The 21564-nt window shown below is 34.5% G+C and overlaps 1 protein-coding gene across 8 annotated transcripts in view; it reads left to right on the top strand.

Annotated features, from left to right (window-relative positions):
• PHF14 (PHD finger protein 14) overlaps positions 1-17027 on the top strand; it is a 155275-nt gene extending 138248 nt beyond the window's left edge. For 3 of the 8 annotated variants that reach the window (XR_014494245.1, XR_014494246.1, XR_014494247.1), the window contains 3 exons: positions 3738-3865; positions 6960-7018; positions 9022-9053. Coding sequence is in view for 3 of the 8 variants with exons in the window: in XM_083377966.1 (XP_083234092.1) it covers positions 16362-16436 (75 nt within the window). In the remaining 5 variants the exon portion in view is untranslated. Of the gene's footprint in view, positions 1-3737; positions 3866-6959; positions 7019-9021; positions 9054-16361 lie in introns of those variants that run through there. The other 5 variants (XM_083377966.1, XM_083377964.1, XM_083377967.1 and 2 more) reach the window with 4 other exon arrangements.
• Positions 17028-21564: the final 4537 nt, after the last annotated feature.

Genomic DNA, 21564 nt, shown 5'->3' with positions numbered 1-21564 from the left:
TTCATGAAAAATGAAATAATTATCCTAAGATGTCTTAGCAACCATTCAGGACATTTTATACATTTTTATTTTATTATTACAAGATTTCCTCTTGTTATTCAGCCTCAATCACTTTCAAATAGCAAAAAAATAAATAAATTTAAATGACAATGACAATAATGGAACACAAAAAATATTTCACCTGATGGGCCCACTTGGCAAAGAAGTGATTAGGAATATTTCTATCATAGCTATTGTGGGACAGCATCACACACAGTATTTTTAACATTTTTATATATTCCAAGAAAAATACATTAAAATGCATAGGGTTGAGAATGTATTTTACAGCAACATTTTGTGTCTCTAAAATATTTGCATATACAAAGAGGACAATGTGTTTTCTATTAGTACACTTTAATGGACTTCTAAGCCACTCTAGACATTGACAATTCATTGTTCTATATGGATATAACTCAGATTACATGGATTTTGTCTTCATCAAAACTGATAAATTGTAACTGGATGCAGCTTCTTCCTCTTCAATACACTGAATAAGGATTCAGCTAGAAAGGACTTTTAGAAACTATTCAGCTACTGCCATTACATCTTTCCAAGTTTTCCTATCTAATACCTGCAGAAGTGAGCATTTCCCCTCAAATCCCTACCCAAAAAAGTCAGTTGCATTTCCTTAGTAAAAAAAAATGGCTGTGGTCCTAAGGCAGACCTGCTGACCAGCTGAAAGTCACAACTCTTGTGGCGGTCAGCCAGAAGGGCTACTCTGTGGAAAGTCTGTTTCCTAATCAGAAGAGAGAAGCAGATGGGAGACTTGGGAATCTGGCATAAACTCCTAACACTGTAGTGAACATAAATGAAAACTGGCTGTGAAGAATCTGCAGTGGTACACATATCTGTTTGATCAGAATTAGAACGAGTAAATGAAATATGCAGTAACTCGCATACCTGTTTTTTTTTAATCCTTGAAGTTATCGTATCAATACAAATTAAAGGAGTTTGTTTTGAGATAAACATGCAGGTGTTTATAAACCCTAAAAGATTTTTTGATGTTTTTAACATTGCTGAAATCCTAATGAAGTCCTGCATTGCCATCTAGAGCAACATGGCTGCATTGCATAATTGCAATGCTTCCTTTTGCAATTTCAGGCTGGCACTTTTCTTCTTGAACAAAATGGGGCTCTGTGGCCGTAATCCATTAATTAAGGTCAGTAGTTAGTGACATTAAAAGGTTATTTCACTCCTAGTTTCGACTTTAAAAATTGTCAGACATGAAAAGAGAATTGTCATTAAGAAATTGGTTGGGTTTTTTTGACAGTGAGAAATAACAGATGCATGTTAAAAGGTAAAATTGTCAGTTTTTCCGTGGCCCCAGAGGGTGCATTCTCTTGATGGCTGGTTCAGAATATTTCATGAAGCAAATGTCAAACTTGTCAAGTCTGTCACTATGAAAATGATCCATGTTGCAAGGGTCTCCTTTCCTTGGGAAACAAACAGCTGCTTTATCACTAAATAGATGCAGTGACAGGAGCCTGCCATGTATCATAGGAAATTGATATTTGCTTGTAATATCCAATACTAAAGAAGCGTTTTAGTCCTTTCTGCATCCTCATTCTGGGCTTCATTATAGGGTTAGTCCATAATGCATTCCAAACAAGGGAGACAGGGAAAAAACCCTTATGCACTAGAAAGCTCAGTGTACATTCCATGCTGATTTAACTGGTGGGACTAATTTAACTCAGAGGCTGTTGCCCTTTAAATGCATTTTTCCTTCAAGCTTGGCATCTTATGTTAAGCAGGTAGAAAATCCTCCATCAGGAAAACGGAAGGACAAAAAAGCAAGAGTTAGAAAATCTTCCTTTTCTGGAAAATAAATTCCTTTGTTCTTCAGTAAGAGTTGGCCATCATATCTGTGGTTTCATATAGAAATACATTTGCAAAATTCAGCAGTATTGGTGTTAAATGTAATTTGTGCAACAATAAACAATAGCAGTTGATGATGGGATGCTTTTCAGCATCCATTTCTTTTGTTTTAGAGTTATTAAAGTGAAGGCAATCTGATTTTTTAAATCCTATATGTCTGATGTTTTTAATAAAACAGTTTCTGGAAGAAGTCCAATTCCCCCGCCCACCACCGCCACACAATTTTTGTATTTAATCTTGCATTTTTACATTTTTCATTTAAAATTAGAAACATATTTTAAAATATTTCAACATTTTTGGTTTTTATTCCTCCTATGCACCCAAACATTGATACCTGGTTTTTTTTAATTTAATATTTCATATCTCCCTTTACATTGCCTGCAGCTCTTCCTCAAGGTGTTTCTTTGTTATTGTGTTGTTATTGTTATTGCAAGGACAGCACATTTTCTAAATCTATAAAGAATGTTTTCTGTGTGACCATTTGAAGAATGTAATCCCATTGTAACTCGGCCAGCAACCAGCATTTGAATTCATGCATTATTTTATTTTATTATTTTGTTTTATTTCAATGTGAGAAATGCTTGCTGAAGAAAGAACTATGACAGGTACCAACTGGGTATTGCTTCTGACATGACTGATGACAAACAATAGAAATATCCCTCCCAGATTTTCTGCTATGCTGTGGCTCTCTTAAATTACATTTGGGACTTCTTTATTAAATGATCCTTGGAGCCTGATTGTTCCCTGATGTCTAGTTGCAGCATGACAGGAACCATATTGCCATGTACTTTTAAAGGCAGCAGCCATGCTATTATCCTCCACAATATTGCTTATTTTATATAATGACTTTATTTTAATTATTAGAATTTTGTTTTTGCTTTTTTAAATCCTGGAGACCTATTCTTGAGTTTTTTAAATTTTTAAAAAATATATAATAGCCTGTAAGGCTATGAATTCATACCTCTTATGTAGTACAGAAAACTTCTTGTGGAAGAAGCTTTACTTTTAACTAGTGGAATTAAACAGGGGTGTCAAACTGCCAGCCCGCAGGCTGGATGCATCACGCAAAACTGCACCGACCACCATTGCTGGCAATGGGGAAAAAGTCGCCATGTGTCGCAACATGTCACATGACATTGCGAGTCTGACACGATATATGTCCACTATATTTAATTGCCTTTCATTTCAACTTTACATGCTTATAAAATCAATTATTGAGTTCTATCAGAATATATTGATGCACTTGATAAAAGAAAAAAGTAGGAAAAATTACATATCTCATTAAAAAGGCCAATGTCAAAAAAAATCAGGAATCTGGTATCACCTTTTCTGACCAACCAATTTTATTAAAAGACATAACCTTTTATGAACTGCAATTCAATTTATCAGAAATATAAGGGCCAGTGTATAGATGAAGAGGTGGTCTTTTCAGACATTTGGGAACAATTGACTTACTGGCTTACATAACTACATGCCATGTGATTTCTTGTTACTGAGTTTGATGCAAAGGTTCTGAAAGCATTTGGTTGTTTCCTTCCAGTTATCCAACCTTATTTTCCTGTCAATGCTTGATACATACTGTATATCTCTACCCATATCTATGTAACTAAAATTACTTGGTTTTACTTTTACTGCTTACCTAGATAGTAACAACATTTATTATTCTTGAGCTAGGACAGTCTGTGACATATGTCTTATGCTGATTTACACAAAAAAGGCAAATTATAGGTATGCTTTATTACACATATTTTTTACAATTGGGTTCTTACTAGCATTATGAATTGATTGATGATGTATGATCTATATATAGAATTCTCTTTTAGTTCCTGGAGAGATAATTACCTGACATTTCGTTCTTCAAAACTACATCTTGTCACCTCTTATAAAGAATGGAATTTGTCTTCTATAAAATGCAAAGTTGAAAGAGAATGTTTATATCTGTTTGATTCAGGTTGATCTTCCTTTTTACTTTTACTTTTTTGTTCTTCTTATTGCTCTTTTCAGGTTTTGTCAGCACAGGGATTCAAGCAATTTTACTTTAGAAGCATTCCATTTCATTTTGCATTATTTTTATAGGTTTATTTTAAAAAATGTGTGTGCAAAATTCTACAGATTTTTCTGTCTGAAGAAGATGTAATGTGATATATTTTAATTCTATAATCAAGGGGTTTTCATCACATTTGTGGAACATTTTTAAATTCATGAACATGGTTGGCCATAGTTATTTTTTTAATTCTATATATCTTCAAAGAATTAGTTTCATATTGGTTCTGCTTTGAGTACTTAGATGATTACAGAGAATATGTTTAATTACTTCAGAAATAGCATGTTCTTTCTCCTACAGGCTCTATTCCTTTTTTTAATATGTTTTCTTTTATATTAAAATATGTATTTCCATTAGTACTGTGTTGACAAAGTATTTTTAAATGTTTGAAGTTCAGCATTTGGTATTTGGTATTTTTGTTTTAATGACATATTAATGGTTGTTTTTATGGATTTTAGGTCTGAATCCTTTGCAAGTATAGTAATATAGAAACCATGTGTGTGTTTGTGTGTGTGTGTTATCTGTGTGTATTTTACAAACCTATCCAAGCCTTTATGTATTTTTTTGTACAAGTTTTATTATTTTTTAATTTTTACAGTCAGGTATTTATGAAGCAATACAGTGGTTGGGTAATCAAAAGTAAACAATAGCAAATAACAAATTATTTGTAAATAGCTCATAAAAATTTCCTCTCTGATTCCCTTAGTTATAACATAATCAAATTAATCAAATTAATACATTTCTAATTGTGACAGAATCAATTAGAAGAATTTTCAATATATTTTCATTTATTCATATCCATGTCCTGTTTTTAAGTTTTACCTAATTGCGATAGAATATTCTAGAATAGCCTATAATATATAAAAGAAAACTTAATTTTCGGATAACCCACATTTCCCTATTTCATTAAAAAGTAATTATGTATGTTCATCTGTTTTGTATTTGTGTGTATATGTGTGTTTATTCTAAATAAATAAATAAATCCAAGTTTAAAAGAAAGAAATCTTGATTAAGTTTTATGTACTACAGAAATAAGTGTAGTTTTAACAGAATAACAAAGTTGGAAGGGATCTGGGAGGTCTTCTAGTCCAACCATCCTGCTCAAGCAGGAGACCTTATACCATATCAGACAAATCATTGTCCAATAGTTACTAGTTAGCATTCAGAGAAACCTAGTGAGGTTGGGAGTGACCCTGAAGCCCAAGATTCCTGTTGGCTAAGCGAGAGATTTGTTCAGTGAATTTTGCCCCACCTTATAGACCTTTCTTGCCACAGTTGATAAATGAATCACTGCAGTTATGAAATTAGTGACATGGTTTTTAAGTAAATCTGGCTTCCCCATGACTTTGTTTGTCAGAAGGATCACATAATCCCCTGGATATTTCAACCGTCATAAATATGAATCAATTGCCAAGTATCTGGATTTTGATCAAGAGGCCGGGTCTTTGGGTCAGACGTAACAAGCGCAGTCGCACAATATTTGATGTGCACAGAAAAAGAGTGGACCCTCCACATGTGGCAACTTTAAACCCTGATGGTTTTGCAAGTGTTCCTCAATAACAATTAGTGGATGTGTATGCCATAATAAAAGAAATAACTCCTATTCCCTGCTCCACTTTGACTTGTTAGGTGGAGAGCGGAATGTTCCTAGTCAGGCTGGGCCCGTCCATGTCATGAATAAAGGTATCAATAAATATTCCTTTCTTTCTATTCCTGTCCCCCCACTTCATCTCACATCCTTTTCCCAAGACATCACCTTGAAGAAAGCTCATTTCTGCATGCAGCCAAATGATATTTTTTTCCATACAGAAGTACAACCAAGATGTAGCCCCCTCCCCATGTATTTTGTGCCAAAGTACGGTCTCTCTTATAGGGGTTGCTCTAGGTAGTCCTTGACTTACTGCTCCCATAGTGATTTTTTGGAGTTACAACGGCACTGAAAAAAGTGACATGATTATTTTCACACTTATGGCTGTTGCAGCATCCCCCATGGTCACAGGATCAAAATTTGGATGCTTGGCAACTGGTTCATATTTATGACAGTTGCAGGGATTATTTGATCCTCTTTTGTGATCTTCTGACAAGCCAAACCAATGGGGAAGCCAGAGTCACTTAACAACCATGTTACTAACTTAACAAGTGCAGTGATTACTTTAACAATTGTGTCAAGAAAGGTCATGAAAAGAGGTGAAACTCACTAAACAATTGTCTTGCTTAGCAGTGAAAATTTTGGGCTCAGTTGTAGTTGTTGAGGATTTCCTGTATGTATTTATATATTTCCTTTCTCCAGAAAACATGGTTGAAAGGTGCCTCTTCCTCTTTAAAAATTTTAAGAATATTATGTAGGATAATTTATTTTCTCTTTCAAAAGGACTTACAAACCATCATTTCTATAATAATATTTATGTTCTTTAAACTCACAGTTTGCCTGAAATTTGCTCATGTTCTCAAAAGACTTGTATACTTTGTATACTTTTAAATTAATGCAGCCAGGTAGTGTCTGCATTTTATTCAGAAAGTTTACAGATAAAATCTGGAAACCATAAAAATGATTTTTCCCATCCAGTCTACCAGGATCTCTTTGCCTATTAATCCAGCTAATCACATTAGAAAAGCATGTTTGCTCAAACAATAGGAAAGCACATTGTAATGTAAAAAAGTGAGAACAGCACTCTTATGCATAGACAAAGAAAAAATTAAACAATAACAAGTTATCTCTATATGCATTCTATTTCCAAATATAGAAATAGAAATCCAATGTAGTGAACAGTAAATAAATTAGTGTTATTCCATAACTTAGAGAAAGTAAATTAGAACTGCTGAGAAAGTAAATCTGGGCAAAATTGTTTGAAATTCCAATAAATACTATATGTTTTATACCAGTTCTATGGTACAGGCTATTCTTGATTCAACTTTAGATAGAATAGAGATGCAATCCATAAATATAATGTGCTTTACATTCATGATGGACTTTGGATTTTTCCCCCCTATTATTTTGTAGGAAAAAGAAAAATTTCTTTTCCAAAGTTGGTGATAAAGTTACTAGTCTTTTCAGAGAAGGTGCTTATTTTAAATGTTTCAAATATTACCTGTAGTATTATATTAAAGCCTGTAGTTTTATAGTAAAAACTTGATTTAACATTCTGTTGAAAATGTGACCATTACTGCCAAATACATTATTAGCATGTGTTTGTCTTTTCCTTAATAATATAATTATTAAAGTGATATAAATTGTACGGTTTATACTATCACATCATAATACAAATAAAGTATAAATTGATACAAATAACATTCTAGTCATAGTATTATAGTAGAAACTGTCAGAAATCAATTTTGATTCACATTGTTTCAGACACAACAGACTACAAAATTCAGATAACTTTTTTATGTGGAATTTATTAAACTGAGGTCTAATAAATGGATGATTTACTGTACTCAACAATATTTAATATATTATTTGTTGATCTCACATATTCTATGACTTTCCTGGCAAAGCACATTATATATATGACCCATTTTAACAAAACATGCTGTTTTTAAATCACATTGGAAGTTCCTCAAACATTTCTTTAAGTAAAGATATTTTAATTTACCATTTAGTCAAATCATATAAAACTCTTTTGATAGAAGAATACATTGGAGCAACTATAGCAGTTCCTTACATATCATATAGAACAAGCATCTAGAATCTCTGTCTTCTTGTTAAAGCAGTCTGCTTTTTGAAAATAAAAACATATATTGTTTTTAAATCTTTACTTTAAAAAAAAGTCCTCAAGACTCTGATGCCTTTTAAATTGAATCTCTGTTAGTATGCATCCAGAAAAACATGACTAGGATCACTTAGCACTTTTTTTCCAGAAAATATACTTGACTTAACCTAACCATGCTTTCAAATATAGAAATACAAAATTAGCAGATAATAATAGAAAAAATACTTTCCATAGTAGTAATGTCCAATAGCCTTAAAATTAGGATTATGGATATCAGAGAACAACTATCTCTCATTTCAAATCTTTACAAGAAAATGACATTCACTTAAAATCAGGGTCATCTGAATTAATGCTTCTCCTGAAAGATTTCCCACTTACAGTTTTAACTAAACATTCATAAATACGACTTACATTGCATGATTAGTTTGTCAGTAAATGTAATACTATAAGTGAACAGATCCTACACATTAAATCTTGTTCATGTAGATTCCTTTAGTTTAGGGAGTTTTACTGAATGTAATATAAAGCAAATAGATTAGACATATTAAAATAAATTAATGCAAATATATTAAATATGTCTGAACTTCAGTCTGTTCATTGTCATTCTTTTATAATTAGCTTAAATAGCCCACTTAGCTGAAAGTTCAAACATTGTTAATGCTTTAGATGAGCATTAAATATTATTAAATATATATACAAAAGAACAAATGTTTCTAAAAGTGCCATTGAAAAGTTATCTAGAACTTCATAAAACTCTTAAGCTGTATGTTATGTAGTTATTTGTATGCATATCACACATATACAGGAGAGATACAGGAGAGATGTATATATTATTTTATTCAAATTAACAAGCAATGAATTAAAATTTACTGGGTATGGAACTTTGTTAGTTTCTGGCATTTGTTTGAAAAATATTGAATCCTTTATTTTTTTATTATTATTTTCAAGTACATTATTTTGCAATGCTTTTTCTAGCATCAGTTTTAATTGTGTGGTTAGATTATTACTTAGATTTACTACGTAATCCATAATGTTCTATCATAAACATTTCAGATTTAGTTACATTTTCATTGCCTGAAATGGTATTTAAAAACTATGGAACAAAGTTCACAATTATCCAGTCAAGTTCTCTTTACCCTGCAGTTGGCCTGAGAGAATTATATGGATTAATTCCACAATTAATTCTTTGGAGGTCAACATTTAGCATTGAATACAAGGTGCTATGAATGTTGGCATTGTGATGTCATTTCATTTATTTGAATGTTCCAGAGAAGCTTGGTATGAATTATGATCTTAACTCCTAGAATATTGTAAGTATGCCATTGCCTGACATGCTCATGTTTCCTATTTTAGACCTGACTGATCTTCAGATAACATATGGAGGTAGAAGTAATTGGAAAATTGGCAGACCTGTCATGAAACCTTACTAGATGGGACGAAAATACGATGCTGTAGCACATAAGTGTCTTTGAAGTTAAATTTATTGTCTTTTATCATTGGCGAAGAAAACATAACTGATTTTCAAAAAAAATGACACAGTTCTTTATCATTGGCAGATGCTATTGAAAAGTAAATTTTATACATAATGGTATTTGGCCAGTATCTGGAAATATATCTAATATTATATCTTCATTTAATATTTTACCAGGTTCATCTCAATTTTTTCAAAGCCAAATGAAATGACTTGATTATAATTTCATTATTGCATTTTATTATTTATCTGGTAGGGCGGCATGCTTATTTTAAATGTTAGCATTTTCATTTTCATTAAATGGAAAATTATAAATATATTGTAGATATTGGTTGTTCTGCCTACCTCAACTAGTAGCAGCTTGAATGAATGAGTGGTAATTAGATTTTATATTTTAATACTTCTTTGTTAAAAAAAGTACATCTACATTTAAAGTGCCTATTGTTCTATTTTTATCTTCATCCTGATTCTCCCTTGGTAATAATATTAGTAATAATAAATAATCTTAGATTACCAAAAAATCTACTGGATTTTTAAAAATCCATTTTATTCTGGTTATCCAGCTTATTTGAATGTGAGCATCTTGACTACTTGATGAATAATCTTCACCAGAACAAAGGGATAGTTAAAATTATTTTTTGCTGTATACTTATGATTTTCTTTTGGATCAACTTTATGGATATTAGGTGACACAATATTGCTCTGATAATTCATGAAGATTCCAAGGGCAGATGTTACTGTTTAACACTACGACAATTAAACATTACTGTTTTAACACTACGACAATTTTATCTGTGAGTTGCAGAAGATTTAGCTTGTTGCTTGTTCTTCCTAAAATCCACATGAAACCTTAGGTGTCATGGAGTACATGTTAGCAATACTTCTTTTTTATTTGATATAGTTTTTCAATACTTTTCCCATAATGATTTCATTCTGGATGAAAATGAATAAACTGAAATTCTAAATTTTTCAGTTATGAAAAATAAAGAACAAATATGAATTAGCTCTTTTTGGCCCTTGGTTAGTTAGAGTGGTAAAGTGTCATCTCTTTCTGGAAAGCTATCCAACAGTCTTCTTAATGATTATCCTTTGTCTTGTAGGTATGGTAGGTCAGAAGAGCTTCCCTTGGGTCACTGTGACCTTTAAAACTTGAAAGTTTGAAGAGAAAACCATTTATATTTCCTTGGTGTTTGGCTAGGCAGAAGCTTTTGTGATGGTGGGCATCTTGGGATTTTGTGATGTTACTTGAGATTTTTAGAACCTGTTTATTCTGAAGATAGCGTAGGGTTATCTATGAGATTTGCTCTGCCACTTGTAGCATATTTCCTACCTCTCCTGAGTGATTTGAGCTGCCAGGGACGGGAGGGAATGAGGCTATTAAAAGTACTAGTAAATGCGTCTTTGAGATAGGGAGTGATGTTTTCAGCTCTGAAAAAAGCAACAGTTCACCTTCTCAAAGAGCTCATTACTTGATCCAGTTACTGTAAACAATTCACCTTTCTGAGGAAATTTGTTAAGAAGGTAATGTGACAACAATTACAAATAACTTTAGATGAAGCAAATTATCCCTTCCTGTCTGGGTTCATGTCTGGTCCTGAGACCAGGGGGGAAAAAGGTTCTTGTGATGGGCTTCCAGCAGTTTTTAGATGGGGAAGACACCTTTCCTTGTACTGTTTGATGTGTTAGCAATATTCAGTACCATCAACCATTTTTAGATCATTTGTTGCAGATTAAAGTCCTGGTGCTGCAGTAGTTTTGCATTGTTCTGAATATTCAATCCCCATTCACATTGGTAAGAAAGAAGAGGACAAATGGAGTGTCCCAAGACTTGAATCTTTCCCCTGTCTTGTTTAATATCTGTATGCAACAACTGGCAGAGACCCAGTTCAGAATAAAATATCGATGACCGAAGATACTCAGCTTTAAAATCTGTGGAGCTTAAAGGAATTGCTGTGGAAGTGCCTGGAAATTGTGAAGGAAGTGTCAGAAAGCCATGGCAATGAGTTGAAGGGAATATTCAGGAGCTGTCATAGATAACAAGGAGAGAAGCATCCATTAACCAGAGAAAGGAGGTAACATTAAAAAGCTAGTGAGCCTGGGGCATCCCTGATAACAGAGAGGGAAGGTAAAACAAGCAGACTTGCAAGAATTATTTTCTGTAATTAATCTCAAATATGGTATAGTTCTAGTCCTCCTGTAGAGTCAGTTTCCAAATTTGTTCTATTTTGTCTGACTGACAAGAAGGGATGGAACAATTGTAAGATGAATCCCAACAGGACCAAAATCTTCTGAATCCCAACTAGCTCTGCTTTTAGTGGTAAATGGTGTGCTTTTACCCCTGAAAAAGCTGGTGCATAATTTTGGGGTCCTATTGGATTTATAGTTCCTGCTAGATCAGCAGTTGGAGATCATATCCAAGAAGGATTTGTCCAGTTTTGCTATTATGCCATTTTTCTTAGCTCAGTAAGTACTGGCAATATAAATGTTTGTTTGAATTATTGCCGTTCAGTCTACAAAGGGCTGGCTTGGTTGCCAGTAGGAATTTCAGTCCAATACACGAGTTGATTATTACCTATAATATGTATATTACTAAAACTCTCATTGTTATGATCTTTCACTGGGCAAAATATTGCATCATGGGGCAATAGTTTTTGAACCAAGGTACCTCAGATGGGTTAAGTTACAGAATATGGCCAAAATCCAGGATTCGTGACTGCCAAGACAGTAAAATGTGGGGAACTTGTGACTGCTTCAGTGCTGCTGTGATCATATCGCCTTCATTTTCAACATTCCATAACAATTTCCCAGCCAGTCTCAAAATCCCTCATTCCCTCCCCCACCCAGTAGCAAGGAATTGGATCATCATGTGACTTTTAAGAAGCAACAACTTTAAGATACATAAATAAAGACTTGGATATTTTTATTGTTTTATGTAACCTGTCTCTGGCACACAAACATGCACATGTATCTAAATCCCATCTTTTTAAGAACTCATACATACACTACTTCATCCCCTTATATTTCTTCATAACAACCCCATGAAGTAGGTAGGACTGAAAGTTATCAAGTGAGCTACATTAACCACTATATATTTGTCCTTGCCCATCCTATTTCACTTTTCAACTGCTTCCTCCTCTGAAAGTTCAGCTGCCAGACATCAGGTACACTGGTCTTACCCTCATCCTAAGGATGTTGAGATCTATTTCTAAATGACCTCTAACCGCTTCCTACAACTCAATAGAGAAATTGGGAGGAATTCTAAATTGTTCTGAGGTAAGAGCAACAATATACAACATTGTGGTAAATAGAAATTAAAATCAAATCAAATTCTCAGCATAATTATGCTGTATGGAAAAAGACAGGACACTACAGTCAAGAGATGGCATCAAATGTCCTCGAGATGTAGCAGGGAGGAGAGATGAAGAACAGGATGAAATGACTGCACACCTCCAAAATCACAAGAAAAATAAGGAATGAAGAGACAAGAAAAAAAATGGAGGAAAAGAAAGAATGAATATATATCACCAATAACTACTGAAAGAGTTCCTGAACACAACAATACCCACTTTCAACAACAATACCCACCTTCAACAACAAAACCTCAATAGAGAAAGAACAAAGTAAAATGCATGGCTTGCATGATGTTGGTGCCAGGGCCAAAGTCTGCCTTCACTGTCATGCATTCTTATTTCCTGAAGAAACCACCAATTTCTGCTGTATGAAGGGAAAGATCATGATAGGCCATTTTAAACCTCTACCTTATGAACTTCTTAATTTATACAACAATGATGAACCTATTGCAAACAAGTTCAGGAAGAACATCAGACTATACAACTGCCTCTTTTGGTGCCAAAGAACTTCTTCCAATGAAGAACGGATGGAATCCTTCTGAGATTACTCAAGGGCAAATCCATCATAACATTGGTCATTTAATGCCAAGCTCCAGCCAGCAAGACAGATTTATTTCAATGTATTCAATGATACTCAAAACAGAGTAGAATTGAAAATTGGTATATTCCATAATGATGGAATGAGATTGTTGAATTATTGAAGACGCTGTACATTGTGTCCCTTTGACTTGCAAAAGAACAAATTTGAGACATGCCAGAGGCTTCCACCATCATTGATCCTGACCAGAAATTAGCATTTGAACATGAGAGATTTAATGCACAAATTGGCAATCATTCTTAAACTAAACAACATTGAAATTAAATTGGGATCACAGCACATTGTTGATAGATGAGGAGATAGTTTGCAAATAAAATCCCATTGCTGCTATGACAGCTTTCATCTTGGAGATGATGGCTAGTATGACAACAAGAAAATAATGGCTATGTGTTATGCATATTGAATAAGGAACCATGAGAATGAGCTTAATAATCTTCTAAGAGGAGGACATCTATTCCAAAAATATGTGGTTAATATGGCTGCTAAGATTAAATATGAAAAGCTGAGTTACATCCAAATGAATCAAGCAACCTTCAGATCAACAGCAGACAAAGCCTTTACTGATACATTGAATAGTGTGACTGATTTTAGGATCCTTGGAAGGTGCCTCATCCTCTTTTCAACATTTCTTGGTGAATCAAGATATATAATGGAACAATGTCAGATGTAATTATGTACTGTATCTACATAATACTTTATTTTTCATTATGATTCAAACTATCCAGAAATATGACATCTTTTTTAATTAGCAGCCAAATGATCAGCTAAATTTAACCACAATAATATTTAGTGATATTTTTGGTTTCACTTTAGGGTTCATTCTGAGTTATGTGTAACCAGCTTTCTCACTCTTGCTTGAAAAGGAGAGGTATAAATCTTCACACGGTTCTAAAAATCTTTTCAACCTTTTCACCCATTGTGCCACTTTTAGGATATGGCAACATCCGAGTACCACCAGTCGCCTAGCAAGGTGTCGAAAACTTGATGACAAAAAAAAAAGGAAAAAAGTGATAAAGTACAGGTAGTCCTCAACTTACAACAGTTCGCTTAGTGACTGTTCAAAGTTAAAGAGGTACTGAAAAAAGTGGCCCCCAAGCCACAGCCGAGCAAGACACCTACCTGCCTGCCTGGCGGCGCTCTTCCTCCTGTCCGACGTTTTCATTGTTGTGAGCATTTATGTTGAGGATTGGCAGCGGGGGGGTGTTTGGTTTTTATTCCCCCCGTCTGCTGGGTGGTTGGTTGCGGCAGGTTTTGGTCACTTCACATGACCCTGGGACACTGTGATCATCGTAAATATGAATCAGTGCTGCAACATTCCAGCTGATCATCGCTTCTTCTGGCTCAGCAGAAGCACCAGGATCAGCGCCGAGCTCCAGCTGGAGCTGATCCTGGCACTTCCACTGAGCCTTGACAGCCACGAAGAAGCAATGATCCTGGCACTTCCACTGAGCCCTGACAGCCATGAAGAAGCAATGACCTGGTGCTTCCACTGAGCCCTGACAGCCCTGCAGCTCCAGCCGTCTCTCGCTCAGGCTTCTTCAGTGCTGCCACCGATTCAACTAATTCCCCCGCTACCACTTTTATAGGATAGTCGCGTACCACCTGCCAGGGGCCAATGTACCACAGGTGGTACCCATACCACCGGTTGAAAAGCCCTGCTAAAAATCATCAGGTTTCTTCAGTTTATTAGTAAAATTCTCAGAACCATCATTCCTATCCCATAATTATGCATCATCTAGTCAAGGTCAAGTCCTTTAGTTTAATTACAATGGCAGCAGGGGCAGAAAGTTTGCCATTATATTTTACTGAAAACCCTAGAAGCCTTTGAGCTTCAGGATAGGATTGAGCACTCAGTCCTGTCCAAGTCCTGACCTTTGACATTTCTTTGCTGTTGCCACAGGGGCTCCCAACAGCTCAAGTGAGAGCATTTTGCTTGGAATATTAGGCCTATATGTTTCTGTTTACATCTCTTGCTGAAGTTATTAATAAAGTTTGAGATCACCTTATGTACTGATGTGATCATTGTCCTGGATCTTCAAAGAACCAGTTGTTTGACACCTAGACACTGCCTGATACTTGGAAAAATAGTAGGGCTGAATTGATTACTAAAGAATTTCCTTGTTAGGTTTCTTCATCTTTGAAAAACAAAATATAACATTACAGGAATCCACATGTAGAAGCTATTAGCTATTTCTCCCATTTATACTCTCACTTCAAAGTTTTCTATACTCCTGTTTCTACCCTATCTGAGGAGGCCTGAAGCTTTTCTGTTAGATTTGCTCTTCTTGTATGTCTGTGTGTTTGATTTGTACACTATAATTTAGACCGATGTTATAGTCTTCATATATTTCTTGAATCAGAATGACAGAAAAGAGAAGTTTAGTGGCTTTCAAGTGTGGCACACATCTTAAGCATGGGTGGATAGAGTTAAAAGAAACTTACAGAAATTATACTTTAAATATTCATTGTTCTTGCATAAAATGTTAATTCTAAAAAGAATGCAACTTGGTGTTCCTGAATTTAGAGCTACTATTGAACAGAAATTGAATAAGAATTAGTACATGTATTATGATCAATAGACACTCAAGTTGATGATGCCATTACAATCTCCTCCTGCTCCTGTAGATTTCAGGTGATGAATTCACTTCTTTTGATGTACGCAAACAGTAGGCATCACATTGTTTGGAACAAGGTGGCGAAAACTTATCAAACTACTCTCTGTAATAAGGAACTGAAATAATCCATAAACAAATTAACCAGGAATTCACGTGACTCCTCTCCAGCATATATCTGATTTTCTTAAAAACACTTAGTGCTTGCAACTTAGAATATTTTTCATGCTGTTCGAGTAGTGAACTTCTTAGAATTGAATGGTGTTCTTTTGCAGGCCCTGATAAATTGTTAACTCATTCAGAGCATTAGAATTTACCCTGGATAGTAACATCTTGTAAGTTTCTTGGCAATGACAGTTACATTTTTCATGAAGGGAAAAATAGTTTAGGTGTACTAAACTATGTTATCTTCACTCCTTTAAGATATTTTAGCAGGATTTTTGTGTGTTTTTTTCATAATTAATGTATGTTTTTTTATCTTGGTTTTATCTTTTTTATTGATGTATTATTTTAAGGAAATTTTATTATTGCAGGTAGCTTTGGGATTATAAAGATGAAAAATATATAGTTATTCAGTGATAGTATACTGCATGCACAAGGACTAGGAGACATGCTCACTTGTCTTAAAATCACATAAAATATTTCAATATTTTGTTTTACAGGAGGATGAAAATGAACCTGAAGGAAAACATCCCTCTCAAGAGATAAACATGGAACAGAAAAATTCCAAAAAATAGAAATATCATTCCTCTTTGAAACATGTTTTCAAAAAATTAAATGTAATTCCTCTTTTAAATGTGTTAAGTAGTATAAAAGTGATTAATGTGTCTCGTTGTAAAAATTATAGAACATTCCCAATAAAAGACATTGGAAATTAAAATGTATCTTACTCTGAAGAATTGTTTAAATGACTCTTAATAATATTTATGATTAAGAAATCATGATTTTTTTATTTCTCTCTCTCATACACACACACACAATATAAAAGCATTAGAATTATGTGCAGTATAATCTTTGTCATTTTTTGAGATACAAATTTATTGAAATTCTTCATTGTGTTATTTAAGGTAAATGGTGAAAGACTCAGTAGCATTCAGAATGTACCCATTATCCCACAGCATTTCTATGTAGTTAGTGATTAATTTTGGTAGTTACAAATTTTAATAATTAGGTAACTATATATGACTTTTTCTGAATTAAAGAATTGTAAACATTTCACATTATTTTAAAAATAAAATAGAATTCTTTGTAAAGTTGCATCCCATCTGAGTAATTCATGTATTTAACAAACCATGTTGGGTTAGCTCAAAATAAAAATTCAGCTGTTGTTTGTTAAATGATAGTTTATAGCTTTATATTTGCTTAATAAAGCATAACTCAAACTACTGAAAGGTAAAGGTAATGTGTAAATCTAAATTATTTTCTCAGCTTGAATTGAATTTTCATTGTGGATGTTCATGTTACATTTCCCCTCTGTTCCTTTCAGGTCATATTTTACCTAGCATCTGTTTTCACTTCTGGATAGAAAATGTATCTTTTAATCCAGAATTATTATTACTGAACTAAAAAATTTGCAAAACACTTGGAGGCTTCGTTTGACTTTTAGATGTTAATTTTTCAATTCGATGAAAAGAAATTTTAAATTGTTGGATCAATTTTTTAAAATTTTTGTTTATCAAATTTATTTGCTACCCATCTCATAGTTAAGATAAAACAAACATTCAACTATTATAAATATAAAAAGGAATTAAAATTGCAAAAATTAAAACAAGCCAAAAATAAGGATTAGGAGTGGAGAAGTGGAGTGCCTTCTCTGTTAGTGTACCAACTATCTCCAGCCAACTGCTTTTCCTTCAAAACCCCATGCCAGGCAGCATAGCTATGTTTCAAAGCTTTTCCTGAAGGCCAAAAAGAGAAAGGCAGATCTTACTTCCTGAGATAAGATATCCAAAGGGCAGGAGTCATAAAAGGCTTAAAAGGCTTTTGTCTTCTATCCCACCACCAAAATTCCTTCGCTGCTGGGATCCACAATATGCTCCTGCCTGTACAAGTGAAGCAAGATAATCGCATTGAGGAAAGATGGTTCTGCAGGTGTCACAAACCCATGCCATAAATGGTTTTAAAGGTAATTACCAGCACCTTGAATTGTACCTGGAAGCAAATCAGCAACCAGATAACAATGATGTTTCATGTGCCATCCTAGGGGCTGCTGGTGTCTATGCTGCTGCATTCTGGGCTAATTGTAGCTTCTGAATACTCTTCAGGTGTATTACAATAATACAAGTGGGAGATGACCAGAGTGTGAGTGACTGAGTGCAGATAAGGGCGCAATTGATGCACCACATGAAGTGGTGTGAAAGCTCTTCTAGCCATGACTTCCACCTGATGTTCAAGCAGACGTGAGTCTAGAAGAACCTCCCAAGTTCCACACCAAGTCTGTCTGGGGTAATACCACTCCATCCAGAACTAAAGATGATAAGCTTCCAGATCCTCCATACCCACAGCACTCCCACTTACCAAGGTTTACCTGAAGCCTCTTGTCCCCCATCCAGAACCCCACAGCCTCCGAAGGGCAGCCACAGCATTACTTGGGTCAACGGGTGGAGATGTAAAGCTGAGTATCATCAGCATATTGATGGTATCTCAGTCCATAGAGTTGGGTGATGTCACCCAGCAGTTTCATGTAGATGTTATAAAGGAGAGAACACTAAGCCCTTTGACACTCCACAAAGTAGCGACTGTGGGCTGGACTTCTTGCTCCCTACCAAAACTGATTGGAACCAGCCGCAGAGAAAGGAACTGAACCAGTACAACACTGCACTGCCCAGTCCCAAATTCCACAGCCAGCCCAAAAGGATGCCATGGTCAAAAGCTGCCAAGAGGTCAAAGAGAGCAAGGATGGATACATTACTTCCATCCTGTTCTCACCAGAGATCATCAACAAGTACAATCAGTGCCATTTGCATCCCATAACCAGGTCTGAAACCTGAAAGAGTCTTGATAATCCATAACATTCAGGACCCTCGAAAGGGAAGGTGGGAAACTGGACAAAAATTGTCCAGTACAGTGAGATCTAATGAAAGCTAATTTTATGTTTAAATTGGTTAAGCTATAATATTTTCTTTAAAAAAATATGTAATAATGATTAAGCATCTTCTCATTGTGAGGTGACCTTTATAGTTTATTGCCTTTATTCATGGAGGTTCTGTGGCTATTCCATTTGCCTTTGCCAATAATTCTCTTTGCACCCGGCTGCACTTGGAGCACAGCAAGAGTCAGTTAGGATTTGTGAGAAATCCAGAAGTTTGATTTTTCTCAGTCATGGTTGCACATTAAAAAAAAAAAAATCTTTGTGCCTAGAGTGATTTCACAGATATGTGTGTCCTAACCTTTCCACTGAATATTTATTCAATGTCATATTTGTACTTTTGCTGTGAGATAAATCTATTATTATCTCCACTTTTCCATTATTTGGAACTAATACAAATAGAGCTGTGGAGTGACAATCGTTCTTTCCTTTAGCAATTACAAGGCATGTACATATTGTACGTAGAACACCAGTACAGGAGAACACTGTATCATCCCTATCTTTTTTAGGAAAGTGGTACTTTTATAACTGTTGCCACAAGACCCTATGAAAGGTTGTAACTTAACTCTAATCTTAAGGGAAATAGTTAAGAAAGATTTCAGGCTCCAAGCTGTTAGCATTAAATTGAGAGACCAGAATTAGCCCTGAAGACACACATTCCCTTTGTCCTGTCATTCAACACCATATTGATGATCCTTTTGACCCCTAAACTAGCCTCTTACTTTACAAGCTGCCATCCATATATACATAACTACTATTGAAAATTGAGTTAGGGGATGGAAAGATGAGATGTGTGCAAAATGTACACCCTCCTATCTTTTGATTACCCCTCTTATCAAACATGTTTTTATTCTCTCCAGCTCAAGAAAAGAAATGTTACATAAGAGGGTTTGGAATACCAATGTCCCTCAGCAGGATAACTCACTGAAGCCAAAATGGAATGAAACAAATCCAAATGTCGGATCATGGGAGATATACAGGCAAAATAACTGTCAAGGTCAAAAAATACTAGTCGTGATTTCGGCCTGCAAGGGGGGAAAAAATTTCTCGCGGAACAAACATTGGGCTAGTGGCTTAAAATGCTGGTCACTCTCCGTTCTATATCATCTTTTTTTCTGGCATGACCCAAATTGGTGCTGTTATGAATGGGTTGCAAAGAAATCCAGAAATACCTTACATGTTCTTTCTCACCTTATGTATAGAGAGATCTGATATCTAATCCACCTTCAAGCAAGGAAGTTCACCAGGTGACTTTGAGCCAGTTATTCATTCTCAGCCCAGTCTGCTTCTTAGGGTGGTTGTTGTAAGGATAAAATAGGAATAGCACTATATATCCTAACTTGAGTTTCTTAATATGTAAAGACGTTTAAAATAAATGAATAGTTGCATCTTAATCTGAAATAGAAAAGAATGGGCAAATATTTATCTTTCAGTTTTGCCATATGTTTTGGCCTGTTTACTGATATATTTATAAATTTGCATTAATTTTCATATATTTTTCTTGCATGTTCCTCCCAGTAATTACATTTAGTGTCTATTTTCCTGTAATATGCTTCTTTGTGTGTGTGTATTCTGTTTTGCTTCTGTTTTGTGTTATGAAGTGCATTTTTGGCATGCAATTGCATTTTAGGTATAGGTTTGATAATAAAAATCCAATTCCTATAAAGATCAAATTATTTTTTTTCTTTCTTCCCATCAACTGAACATGCCAGAAAGTAAACTGGAACTTTCTTCATGTGACTCACACCATTCCACTGACCACTTAATATCCTTTTTGCAAAGGGAGTTGCTTTAGTAATTCTCAGTTTTATACAGCTTTCATCCTTCTAGTATCTTTACATTACACATAGAGATAATCATTAGATGAACTACATATATGAATATGCTTCCCAAAATATACAGAACATGAATCTCCTTGAAGTTTATTACCAATCACTTCTCAGAACTATTAAAACTTCTTTTCCTCCTAAAATATGTTTATAACTGTCTGCCTTTCATTTTAAAAATGTCAAATTATAGAGACGTATTGAAGAAATAATATTACTAAAAAAATACCATAGTTAACAGCAGTTGAATTGGTTACAACACTGGGTAATGCTATTAAAACAATAACAATTCAGTTAAAAGTTTTGGCAAGGATGAACTTTTTTAATTTTTAGAATCAATATATTACTCTTTGTTTAGGAATATATAACAAATAAACAGTACAAATAATACACCCCAAACTGATAATGTTAGAGCTGCTACTCAGTAGAAGGAAAGCATAAAAAACTTGACAAAATGATGTCTTTAATTTGAATTATGGGTGAAACAATCAAATGCAAATCTTATTAATCATAGGAGGGCACACCAAAGAAATAACTTCCCATTGAAAGGTTATTTTCTGATCATTGCCTGCTTGCTTGCCTTTTAATATAGGGATATTACTGTTAAGTTTGATTTTAATAATCAGGCAAAGTTATATGGAAGAAACTGTTGCTCTGACTTTACACCTTTAAATGTCAAAATCAATCTCTTGGAATTCTATCTGGAATTAGCAGTCAGTGGCATTCTGAACAAATTTCAAAGGCAGCTGATTGTGGTATCCTTTATTCTCAGAAAATAGCAAGAAGTTAGAAAAGTTAGGAAACAAGTTGATAAAGTAGACCACAGCCTACTCCTTGGTAAGCCAGAAAAAGGTGGAATAGACAATATCATCACCAGATGGATCTGTAACTGGCTGGCAAATCGTATTCAATAAGTAGTCCTCAATGACACTACATCTACATGGAGAGAGG

Source organism: Vipera ursinii, assembly GCF_947247035.1.
Source record: "Vipera ursinii genome assembly, chromosome: Z".
Lineage (NCBI taxonomy): Eukaryota > Metazoa > Chordata > Lepidosauria > Squamata > Viperidae > Vipera > Vipera ursinii.
This window is presented reverse-complemented; position numbering and strand designations above follow the sequence as displayed.